Below are 10,000 nucleotides of genomic sequence, written 5' to 3'. Positions count from 1 at the left end.
GGGGCACTTTAATGCTGATCTAAAACGCATATCCAGAAAAGGAAGAAAGCTTTTGCATCTGGTGACACAATTCCTATTCAAGTTGGTTAGGAACAAGGTGAATCGTGATAGGAAAAGGTGTCGGGCGATTTACTATAACAGCAAGGTGCGGAACCTAAAGGACACTGCCCTCAACAGGTGGCAGGAAGTTAAATGAGTTTTTGGCAATAACAAAAAGACATTTAGTCTACTTAAAGGATTCACAAAGACTGCACTGACCAAGAGCTCGTGGACAAAAGCAACGAAGCATTTGTCAGTTAACCTGCATCACAGTCATAATCTAACACCAGTTAGTTATGCCTGCAAAGCAGTGCCGAGATCCTTGTTCTGGACCCCCAACAGACTCAACGAACAAACAGAAGTTTCTTTCAAATTTCTCTTTAACCTGATGGCTATTACCTTCGCTTTGTGCCGACTATGTAAAAGAGCGTGCATACGGTGGGATAGATCAAGAACTGTGTGAAAAAGCTTGTGACATCGACTGTCAAGTCTGTTACATAATCTAGCTAAATTGAGGTGTGTTAAATTCTCATCATAGTGGTAGTGCGGTCTCACTATTGAAAAGTGCGTGCTTTTGTACCCTTTCAAGGTCATTAGAGAGGTACTGGCCTAATACATGTACGGTAAAATTGGACCATATCGGTCTCGGACGCACCAGCCCTATGAAGAAGTACAAGAAAATACAGGCACTTAACTGTATGACTTATGTTGTTATTCCACTTAAGATCATACGAAATAGTTAGCCCAGTATTTTGGCGCACTGACTGTCTATGTGTGCTGGGTCAAACAATTGTTTAAACTTCTTATAGTCAATTCGAAGTTCTTTGCATTTTTCCACATTTAACTGCATTGGATTGTCCCTGGACTAAGCTATGACCTTGCTAAGAGCAGATTGGACATCACTCTGGTGTGCGCAAGCAACAACCTCAGCCACCATAGTGTCATCTATGTACTTCCAGGTAAAGACATTTGATATTCTCAGATCGTTAATCATGAGAAGAAACAGCCATGGGCCCAGTTTGTTCCCCTGAGGGACACCTGCAGGAACTGGACCCCACCCAGAGAAGCAATCAGCCCCGGAGCCTTCAGTGGCTTGGGACCAATGGTGAGGATAGTCACAAGTTCTGACAAGTGTGCTATTCGTTGAATGCTGTTGAGTGTCAATGGCACTTTCATTGATGTCTCTTTTCCCGAGTCTGCCAATTCTGGAGTGGTGAGCACCATGGTCGCCTATGTCCATTTCAGTGAAAAAACCACTCCTTCCAGTCTCGTCAATCCATATCTCCTAGCCCATCAGGGACCAAGCATCTATGTAGGCAGTAGTGAAGGGAAGGCTACAGTTCAAGTTGTACATGCTGTAAATAACATTGCATGTTTCAGTTGTTCTTCATCCCCTCATTCTAATTCGAGTTTCAATTCAGAATTGATTTGGAAGGGATAATGAGGTAAGCTATTCCACAACACCGCACCACTGTAGCTACAGCTTTGTTTATAGATTTCTGTTCAGGGAAGTGGAATGGAAGCTTACTCTCAGTATCCCTTAAATTATACAAAATAAGGTTGTTCCTTTTGTTAATTTTGACTTAAACATTCTGGTGTATAACTGTGTACCGTCTTATACATTAAAATAGATTTAGAGATCGCACATTGGTCATTCAGGTTTCTCCACCCTAGGGTATGAATGAGTTCATATGCATCAGAGTCGTAATTTGAGAAGGTTATGATATGTGCCGCTTGATTTTGGAGCTTTGGAACTTTAGGTGGAGGCATTTACGCGGCACTGCACTAATCAAAGTGTGGTTGAACCAGGACATTATAACCAATAAGCAATATTTGGCATGGCGCGAAATTCCTAATACATTCGATAGCATTAATACCAGCTGCGATTTTCTTTGCCAGTATGTTAATGTCACTTTCCCAGTTGAGATTTTCAACAATGTTAAGCCCCAGAGACTTCGCTGAGGAAGCTTGCTTAACATTGAGTATTATTAATGGTAATATTAGGTACTTCCTTGACATGAGATAAATTTTGCCTAGTGCCAATTAATAAAAATTCAGTCTTTGTCACATTTACTGTTACTTTATTGGCAGTGAGCCACACGCTTATCCTATCTAAATCATGATTAACACAATCGTTTATCGTGTATACATCACAGCTGTCAAAAGTAATATTTGTATCGTCTGCATACATTCGCGGCTGTGATTAGGATAAACAGTTGGGAAGGTCATTTATATATAGCAAACAGAGTAGAGGGGCTAAGATAGTACCTTGCAGTACACCACTCGTAACAGAGGTTTCAGGTGACTTGCACCTATTAACCAAGCAGGTCTGAGTACGTCCTTTCAAATAGGAATCAGACCAGTGATTAGAGGACGCTGTTATACCGTCAAGCAGCTTTGCTTAATCTGGAGGTTTTGCAGCTTGGCGTGGGTGCTGATGACTGGGTTGCGGGGATTGCTGGTCGTGGAACCGTCACTCGATTTGAGGGGCTGGCCTCCAGGGGAAGCCCCAAGACATATCCCAAGCACCCAACCTCCATTTAGAAGCTGTTAACAGTTTGTTACCCTGTGTATTAAAAGAAGATGTAACAGCTGGTGGCTGGTAATTCAAGGTATTTGTTAATCCTGGTTGCATGTATTTTCTTTAGGAGAAAGAAAAGACTTCATATTACCTGATCGTAAGAAGTATGTTTCAATGGACATGAAGTACTTGAAGAGTAACATGGACTTAGTAATCAAGGTATATACAGTACTTGTTTTGTACTTAAAGGTTCATACTGTAATCAGGTTGACAATCACACTTTAAGTCTCATGCAACTCTGATCTTGAGAATTGTCACTATAACTGTTGCTTACACAGGAAGTTACAACTGAAAGATCTTTCAGATGTAACTTATAAGTTACCGTCATAAATCTCAAAAGCAGGACTTAAGCATCACACTAAGTTAAGCCAAATGAAAATACACGTATGAGGAATGGATGCATGTGTGCAACAGCATTGACCTTTGAGTCAGTTTAAACAATTGCAGACTCATATTACTCTTAATGATCTGATAACAAACGTCTGGTCTCATTTTCTGCTTTATTGGGGCCCTGGAGCTACAATTGTGGACAAAACTCCTTAGAAAATTACCTTTTTATGCGCTTTAAGTTGTAAGCAAAAAGATTGACCCCCTCCGCCGTCTCAATGTTCTTTTCCAGGGGTCACGAACAGTCTCCAAATCAACATTGGAAAGGGGAAGGGGGAAGTAGGAGTAAGTGTTGTGGAATTCCCAAACAAATAGTGAAAACGTTTTCTTTTGATGGTTTTGTATGGTTTTCTTAACGAGTTTAGATACTTCATTACTGTGGGAAAGGTCATCCTGAAGAGCTAGCTAATAGTGCATACTAAGATTGACTAATTCAGCAGTATTCCTGGATGACTGTGTGAATGTTCTGGAGAGAATTAGGACCTTATGTGTACATAGCTGCAAATTCTACTCAAATCTGACGACTCGTACTTGAGTACTAAGGAGTGTTCCTGTCCCAAAACTTAAGCTATTTTAAGTTCTGACCAGTCAAGAAAGACAGTTTTGTGAAAACTCGAAAAGGTTGTGCGCAGATTCATGTCATTTCAGGGTTTTATGTTGTAACAAAATTAATATATCTTTCGAGATTGATTCATTTGAAATGGAAAAAAAGTGCTCTAAAAATGATTTCAATGTGATCAAAGTGTTAAGTGGGAGGATTAATTTTATTGAATTGTGACCAAAAATCATTACAAACCTGAAGACAGGTCTCCTTGAAATAACAGCTCCTTCGGGCCAACGTTGAGCTGCTCTCTTAGCAGTTCAGTTTCTCACTGCAAGAAAGCCCGCTAAGCTAGATATTACCCAAAAGCAAATTGGGTTATTACTGAGCACTTTTTTTTCGTTTATTCAGACGTGTCATGCAAGGGGCTGTCATGCTACTGGAGGAATGGCACCAGTTGTGTTACCATGTGACAGTCCACAGTGCAAACAAAATATTATCAAGAGTGTATCTCGGTGAGTGAGGTTATTATTTTGGATTTATTTTGTCCACAAAAGCCCTGAGAGTAATTTATCAAATTTTAGGTAGTGACCTATTGTAGCGTTTCATGTCTTACATTTGCAAGCTCTGCATGCTTCTTTTTGCTATTTTAAAAAGTTAGTTTGCACTCGTTCTGCTCACATAGAGGGTTTCAATTACGAAGGAATAAGAACGCGATACAAAAGAAATAAAACAAATAATAAAACGAATAACTCCTATACACTGATCAGATAATTATTCTTGAACAGTCAACATGAGTCGACCCAGCTTTGTTCATTGAAGCTTGGTAATTTATTGACGAGACAATCCTTAGTACTTGCAACTTTAGGACACTGTTGAAGTTCGGCTATCCTTACTGTAGGCGATGAGTCATCTCAACTACTGTTGAGGGCCACGAATTTTATCTGCAATCCTTGTCAGACATGATGAAAATTGATTCATAACTACTGTATTTAATGTTAAGCCATCCAGTTGTGTCTTACATGTAGATCTAAACTCAGAGAAATTCAAGCAGGAGTTGATGGATTTCTGGTTTTTGATCCTAATCTTGTTCGGCCTTTGCTACAGGTCAGTGGTTTGTTTTTTACAACAGCTTTGCTTTTCCAAAGCAATTCCACCATTAACCCCAACAATTGTTTATCCAGGGGGAGAGTTAGGATCTCTGAGCATGCTTTGATGATACCTTGGACTGAAATTGCACCAAGATTCCCTCCTTACGTTTGATGAGCTGTTTTGCTGTCAGTCAGGGTCTCTTTTTAGTTCTTATTCATCCTTGTTTTTTTTCGTGACTTTACCATAACACAGATGTGGAAATCCCATGTCAATTTACCAAACCAGCTTCACATAAGCCGTGCTGATGTGTGTGTTTCTAGGAAGGAGCTCCTTCAGTTACCACAGGTGAAAATTGATCTTTCTTTACTACTCTTGTCTCTGTAATCAGATGATTGTTTTCCAATGTCCTCAGTTCTCCTACTTCTTCCCTGTTGCTCCCTCATATTTCCTGGCAAAAAAATACCCTTCCAGTCCTCAAACAAAGGCCATACCCCTTGGCTATTATCAATTCAGTGAGTTTTCATTGCTTCATATTTCTAATCTTCTAATGTATTTGAAGGGTGGATTTACCTTACAAGGTTTACACAACAACCTCACTGTTGGAATTCTGTTCATAGATGCTTGGTTTAGAGGTGAGAATGAATAGTCTGGCAAGTTTGTTAGTGAACATGCCAATATTGGGGATTTATACCACTTTTGACGAGGGGCTGGTAGTAAACTAATAATAATTATTTCCCTGTGAACATTCAAAAGTTTCTTTCGGCAAGTAAAGCTAATACATTCAATAAATGTGGAGGATATGTATTTATTATATTATATTATATTATATTATATTATATTAGTAAGTGAAACTAAGTTTCAAATGGATTGAAAGTTACGTCCCCTGGATATCTAGGTTGCTGCAGTAATTTCTGTGTCTTCAATGGTGAGCAGTTGGTGGGCTTTGACTCAAACTGCATCACTCGGTCACATGAGAAAAGCTGTACATTAATAGACAGAAAGCTAATCCTTTTGGTATCCCCTTAAATACCAGGCCCAAATCTTTTAACCACACCCCCCAAGAAAGAAAATCCCTTTTTGGACAGTTGGGTTAAAACTCTACGTAGTTAATATTTACCTGGTTAAAAAGTAACAACCTAGTTTAAAAAAATACCTGAAATTTTTTCTAACTGCAACATATATTTCACTTCTCCATTTCGTCTAAAACTGAGCCTGTTGGTTGTTAATCTTCCCCCCTTGCTAGTTGTATTCATTTTGCAGCAAACTAGCTTACCATCTTTTTTACCTAACGGTTGTGTCAATGGGAATGGAAGATGAGAAGCAACTAGCATCAATCGTTCTTGGTTTGAGTTACTACCATTACAATGCGATGCACCTTACCGTGGCCACCTAACAAAGATTTTTTACAAATAAACTGTCAATAAGGGTGTGCGAATTTGATTGACAGTCTCGTCTCCTCCCAAAGGTCATATGGTTGTAAGTTGAACACCGTTGTTGCATGGGTTGTTGAGTTCATATATTTACACATAGTTGTCAAATGTCAAAATTTGTTGGTTGGCCATGGTAAGGAGCGCTGCACTGTAAATGGCCATTTTTTGTCAGCTGAAAGTGTTCATGATGTCACATTTTATTTCAAATAGTTTTCAAACTGTATGGATATCTCAATTCTAATCCACACCGGCATTTGTTAGCATTTTCTTGCTGGTTTAAACTGTTATGAGCATGTGAAAGGGAACCACAAAATGAATTAAACACTGAAGACTGGCATGAAACATGAACATGAAAATTTCTCTGGATCTTGTGCATCACGTTGTATTTTGAAAGAGTACCTCTAATGAGGCAACTGATTCTTGGAGATAGACCTTTTGTGAACCAAAAAGTCAATTCTTCATGGGGTTAAAATATGTTCCATATGATCAAATTTATGCTTGCCGATCTCACAAGTGCTGACGGCTATGTAAAGAGCAACTTTGGGTCTCATTTCATCTTGTGATGATCAAAGGTGCACTGAGCAAGACAAGCCAGCAAAGAATTCAAGAGCGAGACAATACGAGGAGTGGTTTTGCGCTACATAAGTACCGCTGTATTTGGTCAATAAAGTATTATAAGTGCAAAGTGCGTGTGGAATGTGAAAGAAAAAGATCAATCAAAATCGTGGTGGTCTATTTGAAATAAGCAGGATCCGTGTGATGAAGATCTTTCAGGTTAGTTCTGGTTAATATTTGTTTTATTGCAAAATATGTCATTTAGGGCCTCTGTTAAATAGGCATGGTTTGCAATGTGATATTAGACCTTTTTTTCACCTGAAGTTTGGCTTACGGTATCTGGCGTTTTGTTTCAAAGTTTTGTTCTGATTGTTTACCAACCAATTTCATACGTGCACACTCCATCATTCCATCAATCCATCCATCCATTTATCCATGAATCAATCAATCAATCAATCAATCAATCTTCTATATGAAAGTGATTGCATGGTTGCAGTGCAAAGTCTCCATCATGTAGTAAACTTTTTTGATCATCTTAGATTTCCAATTCTGGCATTTACCTCCTTTTAAGGGCATCTTACTGTCAAGTTGACTACCAAGAATTCTTAGGATATAGGAATACTTGTAAATAGGTCTTTGAGGAGGATTTGATTTCCTTTCATTTACAGGAACAGTTTCAAGTTGGAAAAGAATGCCCGGCCAAGCTATCAGTACAGTTACATGAAAGAATTCCAGGATTTTCTCAGTCCACCACCTCCATCATCCACTCAAGAGTTACAAAGTGGTGGAAGGGAGAATGTTGTAGTCAATCCAAAGCTTTAGCTGTCGTTTTTGGTAGCAAAATTACACATTCAAAAGTTTGGCTTTGACTTCCAAGTCTGAAGAAAAGAGAATTTCAGACAAGCTTACAATCCTGATAAATGACGTTACTATTGCCATGAAGAAGCTAGACTAACGTGAGTTGCCGAGGCAATACATGTACACTCACTTCTTCAAATGCGAAGCAATATCTTTCATTAACACGTTGGCAATGAATGAAGGATTCAAATCCAGATGCATCCGATATACATGTATGAGAAAAGTTATCGATCAGCTATCAGATCCATCCTGTGAACTGGTGGTCAACCACGACCTGACTGAAGTCAAAGATGGTATCTGTTGGTCTCAGGAGAAATGTGCTTTCATTAAGCACACCATAAATGAAGGACAAGTAAGGAATGTCTTGCCCGTTTTTGCTTACGTTTGGGCTAAAAATCGTGGGTGCGGCTTATACACAAGACAATTGCTTTCAGAGGGAGTAAACTGGCTCGTAGGGGTAACTAAAGATTAAACATATTGAAACCTGTTGTTGGTCACTGCTTTCGGGAGACGCGGGAGACGTTTGTTTGCATCTTCAGGTTCTAAACCTTAATCTCTGCTCACGAGTAACAGTACTTCTTACAAGCGTTTCATTTGCTCTTTGTTTGAGCAATTAGACTCTAACTGGCATGGAATCTCCATTCCTCAGCACACCTGCTTACGACCGATCACCTCAACACTGATTTCTCCACTACATGCAAGAAAATACCACGCTATTCTGGAGAATTGCAAGGCAAGTGGCCGACCGTTTCATTGCCCTTCACTACTTTCACAGCGTGTTCGTCCATGGGGTTGCCAACCTCCCGTTTATCAACAAGTTTTTCTCCAATCGATGGCTTCCATATGCCTCGGTAAACGTGATCTCTACACACAGCTGATGCGAAAGCAAACGTTGCCATGTTGTTTACTGATGGCGGGCTATTGTGTGACTCGGTCCAGGAAGGTGTTGTAGCTGATGCTGTTGACAAAGGAAACCGTGCCGCTGGAAAGCAGTTTAATGTAGATGAAAGCTCGGTGCATTGCTGGCGATCGCAATGAGCAAAGCTGCTTAACACACCCTGCAACAAGCGAGCTCTACGAGGTTGCTCTGCTGCATTTCTGGAGCTCGAGAAGGAAGTTGCTGAGTGGATCACCGAGAAGCGCAAAGCTGGCGTGTCCACTGACGTTATCTTCCTTAAAGCAAAATCAGTTGTGTAAAAGCTGGGATTGAAACAATTTAGTGTCCAAATGCTGGTGCTACTGCTTCATGGATCAATTTGGCTTCTCCATCAGAAGGCGAACAACAATTGCTCAAAATGTTCCACAAGATTAGGAAGAAAAGTTAATCAAGTTTCAACATTTCATGTTCGCTAAACGGTAGGAGCATGACTTTGATCTTAAATACTTAGTTAATGTGGATCAGACCCCGCTTACATTTGACATTTAACAAACAGTACAGTGTCAGAGAAAGGAGTCAAGAGCGTCCCTATTGTGAGCACAGTTCATGACAAGGACAGGTTTACCATGATGCTTGCCTGCCTCGGTGATGGCACCAAACTGTCACCTTATGTCGTGTCGAAAAACACTCCCTAAGAACTTGAACTTTCCAAAAGAGGTTGTTGTCAGGTGGCAAACCAAGGGCTGGATGGACGAAACACTCATTCAGGACTGGTTAAGGACCGTTTGGAGCAAAGTTGGTAGCTTCAGAAGGCCAAAGACGATCCTTGTCTGGGATTCGTTCCGAGTTCACTTACCAAACCAGTTGGCAGTACCTTGAGGTCCATCAATTCAGCTTTTGGATGTGTCCATTAACAAACCAATCAAGGACCACATGAGTGGCAAAAGTGGATGTTGGCTGGACAGCACAGATTAACTGCTGGAGGTCGTATTCGTAAGGTCGAGCTTGACGAGATCTGCAGATGGATCAGTGACCTAGCACCTGGTTTTTAGGACGTAGATGACACTTCACCATCTGTATTGTATTGACAATCCGCTACCACTTTTGAAGAGTTTGTGGGACTAACATATGATTTGGACTAATTGCTCCTAAATCACGCACAAAGACCAAGAATGGAGTTAGGGTTTAGGGTTTAGAGCAAAGTTGAGGTTTGGGAAATGTGACAGAAAGACAGATAAATAGCAATATATAACCACTAGTTCTACTAACTTCTGGCAAACAACGACTTCTATTTTTTCCTGGAAGTGCGGTTTTTGTCCCAAAAAAACGACACTTTTGGCAAACCTTGTGGTTGACGTGTTAAAATTAAACACTTACCTTTTGGCGTCTTAGAAACAACAGTGAAAAAATTATCCACCAAACCTTGTCTTCTCTTCGCAGCCATATTGGCTTTTTCAGTCAGGCGCAGTATCACACTAAAATGTTATGTAACAGCAGAAAGGAGTCCTGGTAACTACTCAGCACGCGGAGCGGACTTTGTGATGTATTAGGAAACCTACTTTGTGATTACTTTTCTTGGAAGAAAAGCCTGCAATTCGGAAATAAGATACTTTACTTTTCACATTTCTACCAAGGAAATG

The 10,000-nt window shown here is 40.1% G+C and overlaps 1 protein-coding gene across 2 annotated transcripts in view; it reads left to right on the top strand.

The window, feature by feature from the left end:
- The window catches only part of LOC138015834 (malate synthase-like), a 114,084-nt gene that overhangs the window by 93,132 nt on the left and 10,952 nt on the right, over positions 1–10,000 (top strand). For both annotated transcript variants that reach the window (XM_068862953.1, XM_068862954.1), the window contains 5 exons: positions 2,688–2,779; positions 3,960–4,063; positions 4,577–4,655; positions 4,893–4,985; positions 5,200–5,272. In XM_068862953.1, coding sequence (XP_068719054.1) covers positions 2,688–2,779; positions 3,960–4,063; positions 4,577–4,655; positions 4,893–4,985; positions 5,200–5,272 — 441 coding nt within the window. The remainder of the gene's footprint in view (positions 1–2,687; positions 2,780–3,959; positions 4,064–4,576; positions 4,656–4,892; positions 4,986–5,199; positions 5,273–10,000) is intronic.

This window comes from Montipora capricornis, chromosome 9 (assembly GCF_036669925.1).
Source record: "Montipora capricornis isolate CH-2021 chromosome 9, ASM3666992v2, whole genome shotgun sequence".
Classification (NCBI taxonomy): domain Eukaryota; kingdom Metazoa; phylum Cnidaria; class Anthozoa; order Scleractinia; family Acroporidae; genus Montipora; species Montipora capricornis.
This window is presented reverse-complemented; position numbering and strand designations above follow the sequence as displayed.